Source organism: Siniperca chuatsi, linkage group LG15 (genome assembly GCF_020085105.1).
Source record: "Siniperca chuatsi isolate FFG_IHB_CAS linkage group LG15, ASM2008510v1, whole genome shotgun sequence".
Classification (NCBI taxonomy): domain Eukaryota; kingdom Metazoa; phylum Chordata; class Actinopteri; order Centrarchiformes; family Sinipercidae; genus Siniperca; species Siniperca chuatsi.
Window position 1 is genome coordinate 7,658,080 of NC_058056.1, and position 23,878 is coordinate 7,681,957.

At 40.6% G+C, this 23,878-nt stretch overlaps 2 protein-coding genes across 8 annotated transcripts in view; one reads left to right on the plus strand and one right to left on the minus strand.

Annotated features, from left to right (window-relative positions):
- Positions 1-3,216, plus strand: part of alk (ALK receptor tyrosine kinase) — a 301,315-nt gene extending 298,099 nt beyond the window's left edge. For all 4 annotated transcript variants that reach the window (XM_044165960.1, XM_044165961.1, XM_044165962.1 and 1 more), the window contains one exon: positions 83-3,216. In XM_044165960.1, the coding sequence (XP_044021895.1) occupies positions 83-1,192 (1,110 nt within the window). In that variant the 3' untranslated portion in view covers positions 1,193-3,216. The remainder of the gene's footprint in view (positions 1-82) is intronic.
- Positions 3,217-12,363: 9,147 nt separating this feature from the next.
- LOC122861383 (CAP-Gly domain-containing linker protein 4-like) overlaps positions 12,364-23,878 on the minus strand; it is a 40,110-nt gene continuing 28,595 nt past the window's right edge. For all 4 annotated transcript variants that reach the window (XM_044165635.1, XM_044165634.1, XM_044165636.1 and 1 more), the window contains 4 exons: positions 21,682-21,805; positions 15,696-15,760; positions 15,474-15,552; positions 12,364-15,141 (listed from right to left, as the gene is read on the minus strand). In XM_044165635.1, coding sequence (XP_044021570.1) covers positions 14,775-15,141; positions 15,474-15,552; positions 15,696-15,760; positions 21,682-21,805 — 635 coding nt within the window. In that variant the 3' untranslated portion in view covers positions 12,364-14,774. The remainder of the gene's footprint in view (positions 15,142-15,473; positions 15,553-15,695; positions 15,761-21,681; positions 21,806-23,878) is intronic.

Below are 23,878 nucleotides of genomic sequence, written 5' to 3' on the forward strand. Positions count from 1 at the left end.
GTTTTGATTTAATCCGTAACATGAATGACAATTCTGGTAACACTGAAAAATACAAGTCTGATCTCTTGATACCCCATTTTAGGACCCTGATGTGGTGACCATGCCCCTGCCTGTAGAGTATGGACCCGTCCCTGAAGAGGAAGAGCGCATACCCATGCGCCCTGACGACCCCTCAGCTCCAACCGTGCTGGTGAATGCCCAGGTGCCTGATGGGGAGGCTCCACAGCCGCCCCCATCTTATCCTACAGAAGAGAACCGGAGAGGTGGGGAGCACACTGTCGTGACTAGCACAGCATCGGAGGCCAAAGCACTGACGTCGGCCCAGCCCCTGCCATACCTCCACCAGCACCCTCACACGCAGACCCCCATCGCCATGACAACCACTACCACAGTCACTTCCACGGCCACTTCTACAGTCACTGCCAAGGGACCTCATGTCACCACCCAGCCCAGCCCTGAGGGGGGCCACATCAACCTGGCATTCACCCAGGGCTACCCACCAGAGAAGGAGGGCCACAACGGGAAGAGCACCAGTCTCTGGAACCCAACATACGGCTCGTGGTTCCTGCAGCAGAGGAAGCAGCAGCAGCAGCAGCAGCAGCAGCAGCAGCAGAGGCAGGGAGGGGTGGGGGGAGCAGGAGGGAGCAGTGGCAGGGTGCCTGGCGAGGGGCAGGAGCATGTGGGCCGGACTGTGGCTGAGGTGGCAGGGGCGCTGGGTCTCCAGCACCAGCACAAGCAGTTCCAGCATCAGCTCCAGCAGCAGCACCAACTCCAGCTGCTGCACCATCAGCAGCAGCAACAGCAGGGTCTTTGTAGACCTCGGTTACCCCCATTACCACCTCCGACTACTCAGTCACCTCTGCTTTTAGATTCAGCCACCTTGCCCCCGGTGCCCCTCTACAGACTGAGAAGATTCCCCTGTGGGAACATCGGCTACGGCTACCAGGACCAAGGCATGCCGCTGGAGGCCGTCCACGGTAACCCCAACCCCACTCCTCCCCCCCCTCCACTCCAGCAGGGCACCTCCATGCCCTCCTCAGCAGCCCACCAGAGGGGGGCCTCCATTCCCACCTCAGTGTCCCTGAGTCGGTCGGGTATATCCGAGGACAGCCGCCCACTGCTAGTCACCATGGGGACAGTACAGGACCCCAGGCTGCCCAGGATGGAGGGCCACAACGCCACTGTGCTTTAGCCCAAATGCCTGTACTGCTGGTCTTTTTTTCAGGCCCTGTCTTTGGAGACTGTGTGTTCAGGACACATAGCAGGAAACACTGTGTCAGGACAGAGACCGTTTTACCCCACCCCTACCGCCCCACCATTTTGGTTTCTTCCCCCCGGTTCGGAAATAATCCATCTCGCTGAAACAGAGCTGGTTGAGTCCATCAGGCTTTTCCCATGAGAACCCTGGAGGTGTGTTAAAATCCCCAATGGATGCTAAAGCACATCAGTGAACTAAAAAAGTTTTGGGAGGCAAAACGTAAAGGCTAGTTTTAAGAGTTTAAAAAATGTATTTTTTCAACGCTGGAGGGATAGTGACTGAGTGAGAATACTGAGAAAGAATCGAATGGAGAGTTTATGGCAAAGGACGACAATTTTCCATCTGGTAGTGACCAGGAGCGAGCACATATGCCATGTGTTGGCTGAGGATGTCTTTGTCTATGAGAATGGACTATTAGGCGGATTCAAATCTACATTTCGCCAGGCTTAAGACTTTTAGTCACAAACTTTGGTGACCAGTTTGTAGCAACTGCGACGTTGTCTTCAGCTGCCAGCCACATGTGTCAGTTCTACAGCAGAATCCTCACACTGTTCCTTATCCACATCCTTTTGGAAAACATCAATGTGGTAAATAACTTGTATCAGACTATTTTTCAAGAATATCACATAATTTGACACTGGATTACCAGAGACATTTATACAAAAAAAAATACTGGGAACAATGTGTTTGATGTTTGCTTGCCTGCTTGTTTATTTATTCATTTGTTTATTTATTATTTGGAAGTGGCTCTATAAATTATTCATGAACATGCTTCTTCAAATCCAAACAAATTCATCACCTGGTTTTCACTTTAGGTTTTAGATAATTTTTGGTAATATAGTAATAACAAAAAAGGAGAGAAAGGACAAAGGTTAGAACACTGATACAGGAAATCAGTTGTGTCCTACGGTGAAGTAGATGGAGAAATACAGCACTGAAGCAGGTTGGTGAGATTATTTGACAAAAGAATATAACGGATTAAAGACAAGCCACCCTCAGCAACATTTAAGAGTTCAGCTTTTTGTTATTGCTGAAGATTTGTAATAACTCGTTGCCCCTGGTACTATTGAAATCACTGCTCCAGACTCTCCTTTTGTTCACGCAATTCTGTTGAAAGAGTGCTTTGAAACAGTGAAGTTGAGGCTTTTCTTTACTTATGGCTTTTTCAGTAACCTTTTATTAATTCATTTCTTGTTTAAAAAAAAAAGTTTCTTTCCCTTTTTTGTCTGGATATAGAAACATAGTGGATATTGCTGAATCAATCTTAACCTTCAAATTGCTATCTTGAAGCACTCTACGTTCCTAAATTAGCATATTTTATCTTTTCTATTATAGGATGAGTGTTGTGGAATACAAATGAGTCTGAATGATAAGTTTGAATACAAACTGCTTTTGCTCCACATGTGATGAAAGCCTGGACTAGTGTGAGTCTCATTCCGCTCATTTTCACACAAATGGTGTTAACACTTGTTTAAAGTCTGCTTTTTTTCAGTTTAAGGACAGTTACATACAGTATATCTATCAGATAACGCCATGAGCATGGCGGTGTTGATATTTAGGTGAATGACGACAATATGTGTCAGTTTTTTGATGCTTTTGCTTGATTATATTTGGCAATCCTGTCAGTCCTTCTGCTGTAAAGCGATGATGAGCTGTCATGTATGTGTCATTACGCTCAGTGACTGATTAAGACAAATGCATTCCTGTAGGCCAAGTCAATGAGCAAGTGAAATATTGGCCAATGAAAAGTATTTTGCTTTGTCTCCAGTACCTGTGTTAAATGCATTCATTCTGTGTTCACGTCACAGCTCTTCTCCATCGTTTGATGTAAAAAGACAAACTGAACTGCACCTGTAAATGTTGTAATTATAAAGTATTGTACTATGGCTCTGGTAAAAGCTGTAAATTGCCCTTCAGAAGACATTCGCCAAAATAAAAAAAAAATTACTATATAATAACTGTTTTGCATTTGTCTGTCTACTGCACTCTTTAGGATTGGGGCCGATTTAATCAGATTAAGTGAAATAGGATGTGAGATTACATTATAATTTGATTACATATTTAAGAACACAATCATCAATCACAGACATACTGCAGCTTGTTTAGTGTAACATCCTTAACTGCTAACATTAGTAATGTTCTTTATCTTAAAACTGCAACATAATGCCTACGCACAGAAATAGGGCTGCAAAATGCAAGATCGAATCTTTATTTGCCACGTGTGTATTACTTCTAGTTTGGTGGCAGTAGCTTTAAATGTTATTGGCAACACAAACGATTGTTGACACAAAGTGGTATTGGTAAAAAGTGGCGGTGATGGACTCGAGAATTGGGGCTCATTAAAGACAATGAGTCTTCTGTGCACCAGCTATTTAAAGTACCGGTATCATGAACCCTATGTTATGTTAAACCACACAGTTTACCATTTCAGTTTATCATTGAGATCCATCAGCCTCCACACAAAATCCTATTTACCTCTGCAGACAGCGGTCGGATAATTTAAGAGGAAACAATGGTCTGTCTGTTTCCCCGACATCCTCAAATTGGCTCATTTACACTATTAACTTTTTTTTTGTGTATTATTTAACAAATCTCGTCTCCTGTTGCCAAAAAAAAATTATAATTAAGGGCAAACTTGTTATAGACTGTATTTGTGTGATGAATTAGGCAGGAAATGTGTTCTATTATACAGCATAAATGCAAGAAAAAGTGGTCTTACTTACCATTAGTGAACTGGACTACTACGATCTATTCTTTTTGTTGGAACACTCATCCGTGACAGAAAAAAAAGAGGTTCTTATAGAAGGAAAATAAATGTAGCACCACCTGATGAATAAACTAACTTTAATGATTTTGTTTGTCAGACAAGATTTATGTTGGTAGGAAATGCTATTAACGTGCTGTTAACATGTAACATTAAAAGAAACATTTTTCCACAGCACTACAGGCACTCAGTTCATCATGTCAAGCCCTGTATAAAACTCCTATAGGGACTTAGTTTACTGTAATGTCACAATACCTAACTAGGTATGTTCTATGTTTTTTTAAATCTACCAAATATAATTGTATTTAAATACAATTATTGTTGTAAGTTACCATAGTATACTGAAGTAGTAATTTCAAGTATTCCTATGGTAACTCATGAAGTCTGCTATTTAGTATTTTTTATACCTCCAGATTTTATTGTTTCTTTACTATTTCATATACCTTCTGTTGTACTGAAGTTACTCAACAGTGAGTTTAAAGTTGTCTCCTGTTAATAGTGCATGTTATGCTGAATTGTATAGGCTATTCTCTTAGCTTCTATTGCACTTTATTTTGACATCTCAACTCATCCAGAGGTTCTCAAAGTAATGGAGAGGAGATTTGTTTACCAGTCAGCTGTCAATTCAATTCAATTCAATTTTATTTATATAGCGCCAATTCATAACAGAAGTTCTCATTGCACTTTTGATATAGAGCAGCTCTAGACCATACGCTTTGTATTATTATTTACAGAGACTAATTCCCACCACGAGCAAGTGCTTGGCGACAGTGGCAAGGAAAACCTTGAGCAGAACCAGACTCTGGATGGGCAGCCATCTGCCTCGACCAGTGATAATGTCAGCAGAATATTCATAATACAGCCACATTAGGAATGCTATACCCAACATTAAAGTAGTAATGTACGGAGCTAACATCCTATTTTTATCCATAACCTACTATTGCAAACATGAAAGTATGGTGCCGTTTCCTGATGTCAAACTAGAGGTTTAGATGTTATTGCTTTTGCCTGATTGCACAAACTACCCTACTGGCCTCTGGTCTTAGTGTTAAAGACTAGGAATTTCAGTCTCTCACTAAAAACATGTTTTTAAATGTACAGTGCATCCAGAAAGAATCGCTTCAGCGCTTCACTTTTTCGACATTTTGTTATGTTACAACCTTATTCCAAAATGGATTAAATTCATAATTTTCCTCAAAATTCTACAAACAATACTCCATAATGACAATGTGAAAGAAGTTTGTTTGAAATCTTTGCAAATGTATTATGTACATAAGTATTCACAGCCTTTGCTCAATACTTTGCTGAGGCACCTTTGGCACCAATTACAGCCTCAAGTCTTTGAGTATGATGTTACAAGCTTGGCACACCTATTTTTGGGCAGTTTCTCCCATTCTTCTTTGCAGGACCTCTCAAGCTCCATCAGGTTGGATGGGGAGTGTCAGTGCACAGCCATTTTCAGATCTCTCCAGAGATGTTCAATCGGGTTCAAGTCCGGGATCTGGCTGGGCCGCTCCTTTGTTATCTTGGCTGTGAGCTTAGGGTCATTGTCCTGTTGGAAGATGAACCTTCGCCCCCAGGCTGAGGTCCAGAGCGCTCTGGAGCAGGTTTTCATTAAGGATGTCCCTGTACATTGCTGCATTCCTCTTTCCCCTCAATCCTGACTAGTCTCCCAGTTCCTGCCGCTGAAAAACATCCCCACAGCATGATGCTGCCACCACCATGCTTCACTGTAGGGATGGTATTGGCCAGGTGATGAGCGGCGCCTGGTGTCCTCCAGACATGACGCTCGCCATTCAGGCCAAAGAGTTCAATCTTTGTTTCATCAGACCAGAGAATGTTGTTTCTCGTGGTTTTAGAGTTGCCTTTTGGCAAACTCCAGGTGGGCTGTCATGTGCCTTTTTACTGAGGCGTGGCTTCCGTCTGGTCACTCCAGCATACAGGCCTGATTGGTGGCGTGCTGCAAAGATGGCTGTTCTTCTTGAAGGTTCTCCTCTCTCCACAGAGAAACGCTGGAGCTCTGTTAGAGTGACCATCGGGTTCTTGGTCACCTCCCTGACTAAGGCCATTTTCCCCCGATCGCTCAGTTTGGCCGGGCGGCCAGCTCTAGGAAGAGTCCTGGTGGTTCCAAACTTCTTCCATTTACGGATGATGGAGGTCACTGTGCTCATTGGGACCTTCAATGCTGCAGAAATGTTTCTGTACCCTTCCCCAGATCTGTGCCTTGATATAATCCTGTCTCGGAGGTCTACAGACAATTCCTTGGCCTTCATCAGAATCACAAATACTTTATTGATCCCAGAGGGGAAACTCTTTCGTTCATAGGTTGGTTTGTGCTCTGACATGCACTGTTACCTGTGGGACCTTAGACATAGAGCGGTGTGTGCCTTTCCAAATCATGTCCAGTCAACTGAATTTACCACAGGTGGACTCCAATTAAGTTGTAGAAGTAGTTAGCTACCCTGGCATGTTCCACTGCAGATTTGATTTATTACTGAGGGTCCTTTGTTTTCCTTTTTAATAGTATGTGTTTTACTGCCCTTGACTCTATTAGGAATAAGATAAGAAAAACACACTGTAATAGAAAAGACATATATCCAACAAAAAAAAGCAACTGACAAACAGAACAAAAACAGGATAAAAGAAAATATTACATTTGTTTTGTGTTGTGATATATTCATTTTACAAATACAAAAGCAGTGCCATGGCTCAATGACAACTCTGACTTCTTTAGTACAGGAGAGCTGAAAAAAAAAATTGGGGAACAAAAGGGCAAGAAGAGTACAAGTCTCTATAGTCATTCATGAGAAAATCAAACAGTGCTTATAAAGATGTCAGACTGGTTTTCACTGATAGTCAGTCTGACCTTAGTTCCAAGAAGCGTTGCAATCCAAGAATTATGTTCGAGATAACAGACTCAGTCCATTTTTACTAGCTGCCATAAACCACCAGCCATCACACCGAAACCTGTACAGACAACTGTGAAAATGTCACCCTGTCCTAGCTACTCTGTTAATTGTGGAATTTCTGTTTAATAGCAATAGTAAAGTTATTATTCTTTAAACCAGCTTATGTTACAACAGCTTGTTAAGGTAACAGCGAGCAACTAAACAGAGAAGCCAAACAATGTATTTAACAAAACAAATACAACAAGTCCTCCGGGAGGGGGAGCAGGAAGACATACAAGGTTTCTGTCTAATTCATCCTCACTCACTACACTTACATCAGAGCAGGATGGAGAAATTGACACAACACATACAGTATTTGCTGAAACATTTTCAAGTAAAATCCTGCATCAAATTAACTGGCAAAAAGGTTATATTCCTTGGTTCTGGAAGCACCAGACTATAGACGGTAAAAATATTAGCAATTAGCCTACTTTTAGTTTATTCTTTAAGCTCAAATTTGTGTTTATAAGATAAGAGCAGGGGTCTCAATCTAAGATCAGGCCCACAAGATAATTAGGCCCCCCACACTTTTAGAATTTATTGTTACATCCAACCGACAAATACATTTTAGATTTTCACCCAGTCTTTTATTTTAGACTAATCATTACATTTTTTAGATAGACTGCAAAATCAGAGGATTTTTATTTCACATTTAAAAAGAAATTCCAGTATTTTTCATCTTGAGTCTCCTAATTGTCACCGTTCTACGGGTCATTAGAACTTTGCACTTGCCACCGAGAAACGCCAACTCGGGCAAAACAACGTAAAAGTAAAAAGATCACTATGCAGTTAGCAAAAATGGCTAATCCAGGGGACGACTTTCTGTGTTTACTTTTGGTCAAACTCAAGAAAAGTGTTTTAAATGATTTATGTAAAAATCATGTTTATTTTGAAAGCTTGCGCTGCTTGCCCTGATATAAGTTGTTTTGCCAAAGTTACGTTTCCGTGAATCTCTAGTGCATAGTTACAATGACCCATGGTCTCAATGGCCACAGTTATGAGAACACAACCTGGGTTGAAAAATACTAGAATTTTCCTTTGACATTTAGCAACCTGCGCTAATCTGTGCAACATAAGACAGCTAAGATAACCAACATCACTCTGAATGACCTCAGCACACCTGACACCAAAATACCTCTCTAAACCTCAACGATGTAGAGAGAGGCAGGAAACATGGGGAGAGAGGGGGAAATGAACAAAGGTCTGGGATGGAACCAGGGACATTGTGGTTACAGTATGTGGTATGTACCCTCACCATTAGGCTGCTGGGGCACCTCGGTCAGACAGTTTAAAGAGAGGTAGATGGACAATGATTTTTTTGTGGAGGTTAATCTGCTTCCGTTCTAATCTGCAAGGAGAGAGCTGCTGTGCTCCAGAGATAAAGTCTCAAGCTATATTACTCTACTAAACATGCAGAGCAGTATGCTAGAGGATGGAGAAGAGGAAAGAGAAAGATGGAACACTGGAGTTCATTTTTCTCACTGTAGGAGAGAACAACCTGGCCATCGGCTGTCTAGACCCCTGGATTAGAGGCTGCAAGCATTTTTGCATACAGCATTTGTTTCGATTTGGGTGATTCTGTTACAGGTACTACATTAATGTTTGGAGTGGAAGCAGCTTGGAAGTGTGCTAGTAATAAAATCATGTTAAATCAATATTTTGTGTCAAATCATTACAGTTCACTTTGGTACAGTAGTTGTGTAATAAGCAGGATTATGTACAGTGAGCTAGTCATTAGTGCACATAAACCCTGACAGGGTGAATGGAGACCCCGGCAGGATTATCTCTGTATTGTAAACATGTCTGCAAATGTAGAGGCTCGGCAGCTGCCAGTATGTATTTGCTAGAGATAGCAAACTGTATTCCTTGGATGCCAGCTCTGCCCGTGCTACCCTCCATCAGGTTAAAAAGCAGACTGGAGTTTCACTTCATGGTCTTACTAAGATAATTTGTCTCCCATCAGGGATCGGCTCTACACTCAGTACAAAGTGCTGATGGTGCAACTGAGCACTTACCACACTGCGATACAGTATGTCTGAGCTTTGTTTCAGGTTTTGCCTTCATCTCACATTATACCACTGATAGCAAACCTTTTAAATACAAGATACAGGGGTTTGGGAGTCAAACAGCACAAATGGTGTGTCACAGAGAAGCCTATCCATTATTTCATAAGCTATATCCAAGTTGAAAAACATGGCATTTGTCCTGCTGTGATTTTCAGACAACAAAGACGTCACAATGCAGAGAGGCTGATTTCAGCAGCATCACTGCACTTCCCACCACTTTGTTCATCCACTGGAGCTCTCTGCAAGCTGCTTGCAGTGTCTCCATAAATGAATTTTATACAATACATTTATGTAAGCGCTCACACTATTAACAATAACAATGTAACACAGTGTGTGCACTTTTTTCTTTTCAGAACTGCTTTCTCAAAGAAACAAATAAAAGTGACATTCACAATGTAAAGTAACTATTATACCAATAAAGTAGCTTAAAGTGTGCCATTTGAGACAAACACTCAGTGGCCACTTTATTAGATACACCTGTACAGTCTAATGCAATCCAATACAACTGTATAAAGTCTACTTTTATCTACCTATAATGTTCACTATTTTGACACTGTCATAGAGGTATTAATTAAATTATTCTAAATTAAATTATACTTAGTATTGAGGTCATAGTTAGTAATGGACTCAATATAATATAGTGCAGTACAACACCACCTTTAAATACGACCTCAGTAATAAATATTTCTGAATTTAACCACAAAAACTGAACATTATAAACTTTGTAAAAAGGTGGAATTCATGGCTGACCCGTTGTATTGAATTGCAATAGATTGTACAGGTGTACCTAATAAAGTGGCCACTGAGTGTATGTTCCTGCTGCCATTACTGTAGGTCTTAAGTCAATATCAAGTCATAATATAGGATAAGGATTTTAAAGCAACTAATTCTATAACTAATTATACACAGACCGTTAGAAAGTATACTGTTCTAAGACTTTAGAACCATGCTTGTGTTTTTTTAATATGTTCTAACAGATGACTTATAGTAGTATAAATAGTAGGAACACTGTAAAAATGTCTGGCTGTTGTCTGCATAAGAGTTGATCCACAAGAATGATGGGATCTGCGGTGCTCCTCCTGAATGTGAGGTTTGACAACTGGAGCCTCCTTTCCTGCACCCCGGCGTCAGCACGAGTGGAGACTATGCAGTGTTATTGCCAAATAAATAGAGCCCCCCGGTTCCTGATCTCAACACATCACTGAAAGGGGGCGCATCACCCAAAAGTATAACAGCCCAAAAGACTGACTCAGTGACCTCTGCCAGAAATAGGCAAGCCTTCTCATGAGTCCTCAAGCCCTGCCTGCTCAACAGCAGGCATGTTGGTTGGGTTCAGGTTTGAGGTCAGCAGTTCTTGTTCTCCTCTGCTGTGAACAAACTGGGCATCCATCCCATATGGCCGCATTCACGCCATATGGGATGGATGGTGGAGATGGAAAAGATGTTGCAAGGGTTCACATCATCAAGACGGTCGTGTGAGGATCAAAATACTGTGCGATGACGTGAGGCGTCCATATTTGTTTGGTTTTCAGGCGCTTCCAATTATTTTGTCCCAAGTCGAATATATTGGAGCATTCAGAAAAATCCAAGTTTCCCAGACTTAATTATGACTTGGATGTTTACATGAATGGCATTTAAAAGTTGGAAACTCGTAATTACAATAACTCTGATATGACATGAATGTGACAATAGCCCTGCCTCCACTTCTTGAGTTGCCTGATGCTTTGCTAGAACCTCTTTGAGGCCAAATGAAATTCCTTTTACTTTATATTTCGTATTTTTTTTCTCCAGTTCCACGTTTGACAAACCAAAGTTGGACAAATTCTCTGTAAGAGACAAAGTGCTGGCAAACATCACTGAGGTTTAAGCAAATTTATTCTGGAGAATGCTCTACAACACTGTCCTGTCCATCAGCAGTTTTATCTGATGTAAACTTGTACTCAACTTCACTATCTGCTTCAAATCAGACAGGACAATTACAGTGGTGGGGGAAAAGTGTTTGCCCCCTTCCTGATTTCTTATTTTTTTGCATGTTTGTCACACTTAAATGTTTCAGATCATCAAACAAATTTAAATATTAGTCAAAGATAGCACAACTAAACACAAAATGCAGTTTTTAAATGAATGTTATTATTATTAAGGGGAAAGAAAACAAAATCCAAACCTACATGGCTCTGTGTGAAAAAGTGATTGCCCCATAAACTTAATAACTGGTTGGGCCACCCTTTGCAGCAACAACTGCAATCAAGCGTTAACTTAAGCGATAACTTGCAATGAGTCTTTTACAGCGCTGTGGAAGAATTTTGGCCCACTCATCTTTGCAAAATTGTTGTAATTCAGCCACATTGGAGGGTTTTCAAGCATGAACTGCCTTTTTAAAGGTCATGCCACAGCATCTCAATAGGATTCAGGTCAGGACTTTGATTAGGCCACTCCAAAGTCTTCATTTTGTTCTTCAAAAAAAATAAGAAATCAGGAAGGGGGCAAACACTTTTTCACACCACTGTATTACTTTCAAGTTAGAAAAAGCTAAGAGCAAAATATAAGAATAAAGAATACATTTAGGTAAATGTTTAGGTTATCTAGCCTGTACTGTTTAATGATGGGGTGTGCTACAATAAAGATGCTTGTGCATCCAAACACAAATGATTTGTGTGTAGATGCAACATTTTTTCATAAAGGAGGCTCGTGGTGCTCAGTTTGTGGTCATTGTAATAATGTTTTTTAGGTTAATGATGGTATGATGAGCATTATGAATGGCCTGGTGCTTTTACGTCTGACATTGCTGCTAGAGCTTTTTGTATTTGTTTATTTATTTAGTTTGGGTTTTTGGTGCTCCATTCACTTTGTGTTAAATTTCATTGTCACCTATGAATCAATCTCTCTGTCAGTAATTTGGACAGGCAAACACCACTTCCCTGGATCCTTTCCCTTGGTTTTGTTTCTCCTGTTCAGACTACAATAAGCATAGAAAACAATTTAAAGCAACTATTCAAACATCTATTTATTCCACAATCATGGCATAATAGGGTATGTCACCCACAATCAAACCTGAATTTGTGTGCCCAGGCTGGCGGTAAGCAAACAATGCCACTCCAGCAGCAGGCTTTTTCAGCTTTGGTCGAGATGAGCCCCAGTGGAATCAGATGGTAAGTGAACAGACGTGTAACCATTTCAAAGTGCTATTTCATTTTCAGTCCCTGAAGACAACTCTCCTCTGCACTTTATGAATAGTCAAATAAAGTCAAGTAAACCTCTTTCATGAATACAACCACACTCGATAAAGGCACAGAGCCAAAGAAGAAATACAGTCATAGAAATAAGAGGTCAAATTAGAATATAATCTTTTATTTTCTTTTTTACAAATACTGTTATTTTCCACAACATGTAAATGCATCAGACCAAATCCCTCTCTCACACACATACTTCAAATATACATATCAGGAATTTCATGAAAAAGAAAAAAAAATACCCACAAGAACACAGTGCCAAAAGACTTTCATACCCATCAGTGGAATTTGAAACCACTGCTGTAATACAATTGGGATTGCAGATGCACCAAAATATGTGAGTTTATCTAAAGATGAGATTTGAAATGTGGAACACTAACAAATGCCACAATAATGATCACAGAGATGGCCTTGCAACTGAGAAACTATTTTTAAAGGACGAAAGTGTTGATTAAAATGTTTCAATAGGAATTTGGAAAGACTGCGCTTTTAAAACGCTCACTCGTTTCATCTGTTAGATCTGTGGCAGATATTTCAGACAACCTTGGACTTTGACCACCACTGCTTTTCAGTCACAGGGGGGGGCTGACCAGACAGATCAATGAGAGAAGGCCATTGGAGATTCTACAGCTACTGTTGTGGCCCACACGCCCTAATTGGTTGGTGCATGAGTGTTTTACTGAATAGTGGGCCTGTTTTCCACATGCACAATCGATGGCTTGTTCTCTGCTGACTTGCCCAGACGGCTCTAATCAAATAGCAAGCTCTATCCTTGAAACTTCTGGTGATTGCATATTTCCTGTGTCAAGCTGCTTTAATTAAGCGTCAAATACAATTATGCCACACCGTAGACTGTATATAAAGATGGCCGACATGACAGCTCCCTAAATGTGAAGCCAAAACATCTCGATCGCCCCCTTGTGGCTGGCTGCAGTATAGGTCATAAACCCCGCCCCCTCCATGTTAGCGGATGGGAGATGGGCCAAACTACAAAATCAGTACAAGTACACGTCAAATAAATTTTTCCCAAAGATGCTTTCTGTCATTTTAGGTCATTCTTATCATGCTGATGTGTGTTGAAGTGTTCATTTTTCTGATAATTTTGGTTTTCAGTAGTTATTTGATGCAGTAAAAACAGGGTTTCACGTCATGATTGACAGCTGAGGCTGGCTCACGATTGAGTTGGCTTCGCAGACTATGGCTCCAATTAACGTCACCAGCGCAAGATGGCAGCTCCCATATCCGAGATATTTTGGCTTTGTTTTTGTACAGTGGGAGGAAGTGGAGACACGTCGTCCATCTTTATATACAGTCTATGTGCCAGACCCAATATTCTGAAATGTGGTCTTCAACAAATGTAATGATACCAAACTGTACTGAAAAGCCATCAGGTCTGATGCTACATGCCGTTTCAAACTATCAGACTTTTCCAAATTCAGGTTGTAAAAATTGAAACTGTGACACTATTGTGACAGCTCTGATGCTCAGTCAGAGGAAAAGAGGTTTGAATCCTTAACCCTGACACAAATCAGGCTTTCAATCACCTTTCAATCATCAAGTGTGTTTCCAGCTCAAGTTAATATATTCATCATGGGAACTTCAGTGTGTTTTTTAATAGACCTAAAAGAAATCACTGCCAACAGTCTGCTGCTAACCATAACAGAATCATAGCCAAGGGGGCAACAGGTAGGATTTTTGCTGCCCATAGCACAATATAACCATCATTTATCCAAGTAGGCTTAGTAGACAGTCTGCGGCAGAGAGCGATGTACGTAGGAGGAAACAACTTCTGTATGTGCAGTTCTGATGGAAGGTTGATAGAGGTCTCGGCTTAATTAAATCCTGTTTAATTCAGATTGAAGTGAAAATACAGTCTTGACCCAACTTCCATCTGTAAGCCACATGACAACCCTGGAAAGAAATCAGTTAATCTCTCTTGTTTCAAAGTGCTCTTAACTAATAGACACATGCAGACATAATCACAAACACATGCACACTTTTGGTTAGAGAGTAGGCTACATTACCACCTAAATTATCTGATAAAAATCTTTATTTGATCTGATCAAAATTAGCTTTGGGTATAGAAATAGTTTTCATGTGTAGACATCCATACCATCCACTTTATCTTATTCTGATCTATCATATTGATGTTTGTCAGTGCAATCAGATTAAAAGTAGTGCAGTGTTTTATGCCTTAAGACTTTATCCCCCTGCATCCTGCGAAGACAAATTCTAACAAGAATTTAAAGATCATTTTATAAAGTGCTTTCTTTGCCCTTGTTTTTTTCCAAAAACTAAATCTAGCAGTTTAAATTTGAACTATTAATAAGTGCTTTTACTACTAGTACAGAGGACTAATTATATGAATGAGAAAATAATGTGTTATGCCAAAAAGAAGAAAGAAGAGAAGTTTAAACTTAAAACTTTTGCTTTGAAAAGATCATAAACAGAAAGTCAAAACAGCTCAAATATTCCTCCCAACCCACCCCACTCTGGTTCCTACAGTCCTCAGCTGTTTTCATTCGTCAAGTGAGAACCGTTGATGCCACGGTAGGTGACTCGGCTGGGGCGGACCAGCACACCGTGGCCGGGTCGACAGGTGAAGTAACGGCGGCCACCCACAGAGCCGTCATTCTTGCCCTTGGGGCTTCGGAGCTCCAGTCCCAGCCAAAGGCCCGGGGCAAAGTCCGCTGTGCCCAGGTAACGGATGAACGCCATCTCATTGGCACTGCTGAGCAGGACCTGCATGCCCACGTGGAGGCAGACCTGTCCGTCTGAGCTGGGCAAGGGGCTGGACCCTGCCGTACTCCCGGGAACACCGCCCATACCACTGCTGAGGGTGCTCCAGCGCCGATGGTGAGGATTGGAACGACTTCTTTTTTGTTTGTTTTGTTTTTTTTTGTTGATGAATTGTGGGAGCACGGGGGAAAATGCAGCAAGAAATATTTATGAGAAAAGGTATGCAGTGTGAGACGAGATATCAAAAGCAAGTGGGACATTCATGGCAGCTTGGATTGATCTTCAATTCCCTGTTCTCTTTCATTATAACCACAATCATGCATTGGCCATTTAAAAAAGGAACCTTTGCTGACTAATACCACTGCTTCTTATTAGTATTGATTCTGCCACTGCTGTGGGGGATTAGGATGAAGCTGAAAAGCTTGGGGAGGGTGAAATGTGAGGCTTGTGCGGAAGAGAGAAACACACCTGGTAACAGGACTTCTTCTGCTCATCTCCTTCGGAGTGGCAATGGCCGATGATGTGCTGAAACTGCGACGGATTGTCCCTGCACGGCAATCACAAGAGTCAAGTGCTCCCACACAGATTCTTGCATAAGAATGACTTCACAGACACTCACAGCATAATAAATGCAAAGACACATTTCAAACAAATCTCAGTCAAAGCTTGCAATGAAGGCAGAACTCTCACCGCTGAAAGGATGACTGAGGCGTGAGGAGGAGAGCTCTGAAAGGCAATCAACAGATCCATGGATCCTGTAAGTAAAAAAGAAAAAGAAAAGAAAGAAACATGTAAGTAACATAATATCGCTATGAACACTTAAGTATCCTCAATGAGGACTTAAGGACATGAGACGACCTACTGTGTAAGACCGTCAGTCGTAGTCATCTGGACACTGTTTTCAGAATCAAGACGTTTCGCCTCCCATCCGGAAGTCATTCTCAATTGTGAAAAAATGGGACGGAAACTAGAAATTTAAGCTACTCTGTGTTACATAAGGAATCTACCTGAGTATCTGTTAATAGCTAGTTTCACCTGAAACTGACCTAATTGTTTCCAAGATGGCCCAGTAATCAGTAATCTCCAGTTGGACTCAGATGACATAATGGTTTCTTATGATGTTGTGTCCTTGTTCACCTGCATCCCGACCTCAGAAGCAGTGACAGCAGTGAAGAGAAGACTACAGGATGACTCCACCTTGAAGCAAAGGACCAAGCTTACACCGGAACACATATGCAAACTATTAGACATCTGTCTCAACACAACCTACTTCCAATTCCGGGGACACTTCTACAGACAAATTCACGGCTGTGCTATGGGCTCTCCGGTCTCTCCCATCGTGGCCAACCTGTACATGGAACAGTTTGAGAAGAAGGCATTATCCTCGTTCCCGGGCACACCACCAAGTCATTGGTACCGCTACGTGGATGACACCTTTGTGAAAATCAAGAAACAAGACTTGGAAGCGTTCTCAGAGCATATCAATACTGTGGACTCCAACATCAAGTTCACGCGAGAGGACGCCAAAGAGAACCGCCTGGCCTTTCTTGATTGTTCTACACTCAGAGGAGAGGACGGAAAGCTCCAGATAGAAGTGTACAGGAAACCAACACATACGGATCAATACTTGCTCTTTGACTCACACCATCTATTACAGCACAAGCTGGGTGTAATCCGGACATTACAACATAGAGCCCAAGAAGTGCCCACCGGCTCAGAGGGTAAGAAGAAAGAGGAAAGGCATGTCCAGAATGCTCTCTCAGCCTGTGGTTATCCTACTTGGGCTATCAACAAAGTTAAAAGAGCCAAAAAACAGGACAAAAGTGTAACAGAACCAAGAAGGAACGGTGTCTCCATTCCTTATGTATCTGGACTGTCTGAAAAACTACAAAGGATCGTTAGACAGCACGATGTTCCTGTTTTTTTTAAACCAGGCAACACTTTAAGACAGAAACTCGTTCACCCTAAGGACAAGTTGCCCACACAAAAACAGAGCAATGTAGTCTACTCCATTCAGTGCAGTGAGGAAAACTGCAAAGAACGGTACATAGGTGAGACCAAACAGCCACTTCACAAAAGACTTTATCAGCACAGACGACACGCTAACTCAGGAATACAGAGCGCCATGCATTTGCATCTAAAAGCTACAAACCACACATTTGAAGACAGCGAGGTGAAGATTCTAAGTAGAGAGAAGAGTTGGTTTGAACGGGGTGTCAAGGAAGCCATTTTTGTGAAAAAAGAGAACCCCTCTTTGAACAGAAAGGGTGGTCTGAGATTCAATCTGCCCAAAGTCTATCTCAGTGTATTAACACCTTGGTCACGCCAATCATATGTACTTAACAGTGATGAGGTAGGTCCAGCCAGAAAACAATAGGCCTGATTACTGATTACTGGGCCATCTTGGAAACAATTAGGTCAGTTTCAGGTGAAACTAGCTATTAACAGATACTCAGGTAGATTCCTTCCTGAGGGCAGGGCTTATGTAACACAGAGTAGCTTAAATTTCTAGTTCCTGTCCCATTTTTTCACAATTGAGAATGACTTCCGGATGGGAGCCGAAACGTCTTGATTCTGAAAATGGTGTCCAGATGACTACGACTGAAACCTTTTCTACGATAGAACACTCCTGGACGAATGAGGGACTACACCGTCTCAATCATACTTCACTTCATATAATCCACAGAGAATTAATGCGGCGCAAAATATACTGGAATTCCCATTTCCAATGAATGAGAGTTGATTGGGCCTGCATCTAATGATGACCCCCTGATGAAACAGAGAATTTATGCTGCTTGCACAGGAGCATCTGTCCTGCTTACCTAGTTTTCTAAGGGATGTAAGTAGAGGGGTAAAGAAACAAAAATTAGGGGGGGGGGGGCAAAAGGAAAGCTGTTTGTTTTCCTAATGGGTTGTGATAGCTGCTGACAGGAGAAGAAAAGAGAAGGAGAAAGAAGTTGCTGGATGGGGAGAAAGTGAGATTCTGCATTAGACGCAGGGAAACCATGTGCTCAGTTAAGCACACTATGTGCCCTGGGGTTAATTAAGAAAAAAAGAAGAGAGGAAACGGACATGAATAGGGGATGGTAAGAAAACACAGGCGCTGACTTTCCAGAAGGCAGCCTTTATCTCATGGAAGATGTCAACAGTGGGTTAAAAAGAGAGAGAATGAAGAGAAATGAAGCCCAAACAGCAAAGGAAGGTGAAGAGACTAATTATTATTAGGTAGAAAGGTGGAATGTGTCAATTAAACCAGCAATCCCTCACATCTGGAAAACCTCTTTCTCCTTTAAAATAAACACTTTCAGTACTTTAAATGTCCTTTTTAAACTGCAATGGCTTTTATTCAGTTATGACACACATTATACACTTGAGGCATTGTGCTGTTAATGTGCCATCCAATAAAAAAGGTCAATAGTTATCCACTTGCAGAAAATGTGAAGTAAAAACAAAACCATGTCTGGCAGTGAATAACTTAGTGGCTTGTGAATTTGTATGCCAGACAACGGTTTCCACATCCCCAGGACTAAATGATCTCCATAAATAGCCACCTTGGCACTTGATGCAGCTGTTGAGTCAACACTTAGTCTGTGTATTGTGCACGTCCAATCTGATGTGCAGAAATAATAATGCCTCTAGTGGAATTTGCCTTTGTTTGTGCACTATTTGAACAGGTCAACATGGTGCCATGTGGGAGTGGTTCATACATTTGCATCACATAAGTAAGAACAGGGTAAATAGCTAAACTGTCTTTTTCACCTCAGGTCTCAGTCTTTTTTTTTTTTTTACATCTATCTACTGCATGCAAAGACATCCAAACATTGCCTATGCAGTGATGTCACACAATAGTTATACACTGCCAATAGCCACTCCACTAAGGGTGGGCCAAATGTCTGCAACAGTGTGATTAATAAGAAAGGAAAGTATGCAAAGTGCGAAGTGTAGATTTATTTCATTGGCTGTTTTACATTTCTATAATAGGGCTTCAATATTGCCCACTGCAGCATTGTTTTTTATGAATAGACAGCACAATATGCACATACGCTGAAGCAGGAATCGATTCAGAAACACTAAGAAAAATGATAGGTTTGTGACTATAGATACATCCACAGTTCTGCCACTTATACTGTCATTAGTCCAGGTAGTCATTTCTGTGGGAAATGCAAGCAAAGTGGTGACTGATGTCCAAAATCAAGCAAACATCTCATCTGCTTCAAAAAATGACTTAAAACTTTGGTTTTCAAGTTTCAAGTTTAAATTACAATGTTTCAACAGACTATAGGAAATTATCACACTTTTCTAAAACTCAAGTCACAGCTGAGACAAATTATTATTTACTGACATACATTATTATTACATCTAAAGCATCACGGCGGTGTTCAAAAACACACCAATGTGAAATGTGTATAATTCAAGTTTTTCTGCTTTTTGGTTCTGCATGCTAAGAGGTATACTGTAATTATACAGAAAGTGTAGTTAGTAAAAACTATCCTGAATGCATGAACAGACCAGATTGCACACATCAGAGAGCCTCATAAGAGGCTGATTAGACACCTCAAGAGACAAGTCGCTCAGCTGGCTGTCTTGTAGCTGAGCAGATCCTTTGAATGGAGCTCCCACCAGTTTAAAATAGACCGGTCTCCATTTTAGGTCTCCAACAGATGATGCAAACACAAAACACTGCATCAGTATCACTTTCTCACAGAGAGGGTTATTCATTAAAATTTCAGAGATTTGGCTTGAACTTAAGTTGAACTGGTTCTACCAAAGAAAATATTCAGTGGCACCATTTAGCGTAATTCTAGTTATATGAATGTAAAGCATCCTGGAAATAAAAACTTATCTATCAAAAATGAAACATCACTAATAAAGGGTCACTACTGTAACTAACGTTACTAACATACTGTACCTACATATTGCTCATTTTATTAAAGTGTTAACAAAACTGCTCCAAAAGCAGAAAGAAAGATAAAAGATAAAAACAAACTGTCACTAAACCATCAACTTTAAAGTGAAAATAAGGTATATGTCAAACTGCTGGCCTTTGCCATATTACTTCGTCTAGAAATATAAATGTAAAGACATTAAAAAAAAACAATGATATGAGGAGGGGTTGAGAATTCACCTCAGCTGACAGCCAGTCTGACAGAGACAATACACACCACAAAGCATAACACTAGTGACAATATAATGACCAGATGAAACATTATGAATAAATTTACAACAGTGTGTGCATATGTGGTCTGATGCTTTGGACAACACTGTTGAAGCCTTACACTAACTTACACATGTCTACACAGGCTGCTTAGTCAAAGCAGCACATTATCTGAGCAGCAGCGTCAGTCCTCTGTCAGGGTCTATACAAGATGCATTCAGGCACAGTAGTCCTGTGTAGGTCACCTGCGTTTTGGCAGCGCTCAGAGCTGAACACACAATCACTGTAGTTATGCATGTGAAACAGAATAAAATAAGACGTGAAGCCTAAAGACACTTCGTTACCCAGCCTGTGTAAACAGCTATATTGAGTAAAATAGAAGTGTATGTTCTGTCAGACATGCGTGAGACGGACAACTGAAACACGCCTTTAGTTGTCTATTAGACATCAGTATGGCTTTCATAAAGACCACTCCACTTACCTGGCTTTCCTTCACCTGACAGATAAAATCTCAGCAGCACTTGGTTATGATGAATTTATTTGTACCATATTTCCAGAACTATCAAAAGCATTTGATACAGTGAATCACAACCTTTTATTATGTAAACTGCAGAAATATGGATCTCTCGACATAGCAATTGTATTGTTAAAAAACCAACCAGAAAGTAATTTAATCTTCATCTTCCCAAACATCTTACAGGCAGAGGTCAATTTTCAATCAGATACAGGGGTCCTAACTTGGAACTCTTATTCTCATTTGGTTAAAATGAGAATAAAGGCCTAAACTTCAGCTAAATATTGCCTCACATTGTGAAAAGTAGTCAGATGTTCTTGTAAACATAACCTAAAGGCAACCAAACTCCTGATCTGTGCTTTACGTCCTGTCTTACTTGCAATCAAAACAGTATATGAAATTATCCACATGCATATCACACAGTGGGACATAAATATATTTGTAAATAAAAAAATACTACCATGTACTGTAAAAGAAAATGCATGCAATATTTTAAAAGGTATTCTCTTATATATTCCATACCCTTTTATAACCTCCTTACATCTCTAATCTAAACAAATGACACATTCTTAATCCATATTTAAAAGGCAGGGATGATCGCATCTAGCTCATAACTAGCTGCCACAGTAAACTGAAGAGTCATGCTGCGCGAGGACCCCAGGCTTCACGTTTGGCAACTCGGACTCTCTTTAATCACAAGTACAGAGGAGGACTGTTTGCCGCACAGAGGGCAAAATCAAATATGTCAACACTTGCACAAATGACACTGTCAAAGGAGCTCATTAGTGCCATTAGATGTATTGATGAGGGCAATGAAACACAACCTTAGGGTTTCCAGGTCATATTGTCAAATTCTTCAAAAATCTGCTCTAAACTTTAAAGAATGTATTATAAGATATTTGTTTGACAAATCTGTTTTTGTTTCTCTGGGTGACCACTGGCAAAAACCAAAAGGGACCATTAGTCATTAGTGAAAATATAAGCTACCTTAAAGGGCCTGCACTCACCTCTGAACACGAGACGGAGGAGCAAAGACGCCATGCTTTGGTGGGCAGCTGAAGTACCTCACTCCTCCCACTGATCCATCATTCTTACCACTTGGCTTGTCCAGTTTAATGCCCAACCAGAGGCCTGCACAGACAGAAAGACAGACAGACCAGAAATCAAACAAACTGTCAAGGGACCATTGATGGATAATCACATATCAAATGCCCTAAGAGGAGAGATCTACCTTAAAAAAGATTTAAGTAATGAGTAAAGAAAGTAGTGTATTAGTCATTTAATGTTGGCAACTGTAAATATCAGATGTGTTTGCATTAGGACCACAGCAACAGCTGGACATAATAGAAAAGTACTGTCAGAATTGGACCCTGGAAGTAAATATAAAGAAAACGAATGTCATGATTTTTCAAAAACGCCCCAGATGTCAGGAGAACAAATACCATTTACCATAAACAAATCATATCACTGAACACAGTATGAGTTATAATCATAACAGCATCAGGGAGTTTCAACATGGCAGTGAATGCACTAAAAGAAAAAGCTTGAAGAGCTCTAAATGCAATTAAGACAACATTTTATAATTTAAAAATTTGGCGTAAAATATTTGATAGTGTCATCCAGCCCACTGCGCTGTATGCTAGTGAAGTATGGGGTCCACTCAGTCATAACTATACCCGTTGGGACAAACACCCAACAGAATCGTTACATGCAGAATTCTACAGATACATTTTACATGTACACAGAAAAACACCAACAAATGCATGTAGAGCAGAATTAGGCAGATACCCACTAACAATTAACATTCAAAAGGGAGCCATCAAATTTTTTAATCACCTTAAATCCAGCCTCCTAGACACCCTCCATTTCATACCCCTACAAACCCAAGAGCTGAGCCCAGAAAAGAGTCCCCTATGTCAGTTGGTGACTGCCCCCTCTCAGACACACTTTGACCAGTCTCACTACAGCACTGCTTTCCAAACACCAATCAGAGTAAACCAAATTATAACGCCTAAAGAAACCTGTTTGGAACATTGGAAAGAAGAAACTAAAAGCCAAAGTAGATCAGAATGTTATCTGGCCCTAAAAAGAGATGATGAATTGGCAGAATATCTCTCTGCTGTCAGAGATAGAAAGCAGAGACAGATCCTGACCAAGTACAGGCTCAGCGACAACAAACTGGCATTCGAAAAAGGAAGACACAAAAAATCATGGCAACCAAAAGAAAACAGAATATGTGGTCACTGTTCGACAGGTGAGGCTGAGACAGAGATGCACTTCCTACTGCAATGTACAACATTCAGTAAAATAAGAAACATTTCAGCTCTGTAATCTCAGATTTCAAAGAGCTAAATGAGCTCTCAAAATTAAAAATACGAGAACGAGACAGGGCAGATCTTTCTGCCCAGTATATATATATCAACATGCCACAACCTGAGGGACAGTGAATGACCTAGACACAGACACACACACATTTATAAAAAAAAAAAGAATGTTGCAGTGTTTAAATCTAATCTGTTTAAGTCTACAATTTGTGTCATCATCATTATATCATTATTATCATCATCATCATCTTACTTATCTTTATATATTTTAATAACACATTTCTTTTGTTTATGTATGTATTTATTTCACACTTGCTTTGGCAATGTTAACGTCTGTTCCCCATGCCAATAAAGCCCCACTGAATTGAACTGAAAGTTTGCTGGATGGACTAGCCAAACTGTACACAGAAGAGCAATCAGCTGTTGACTGAAAATATAGCTTCTAAAAGTGTCTTACATTATTGGAAAGCTCTCTACACGGAAAGATGTCTGTCTTGTCATTTGCAGTGATACACTGCAGTTTGAGATTTCACTGCGCTTATAATCATTAACACAGCACTAAAGATGTCCAAGTTTCAGCAGAGCTCTTTTTCCCGGCCATTTGGTCTTGGGCCCACAACACAGTGCAGCAGTGCCAATATTTTCTATACAACATTCCCTCTTACATAGCTCCAAAATAATTAATAAAAAACTGTTAAGCTATTTAACTTTCAGTCATTACTCTGAAATAGTAGGCAGAAAGTGAGTTCAGAGCATCTTTCACTCTATAATGATGTTACATCACCTTGCGTGTGCCACATAAGAAAATAGACAAAATGTAAAAAAAGATGTCAATTTACTGTGAAATGTTCAGCAAGAAGAGCTGCATTTGGTATAGAGA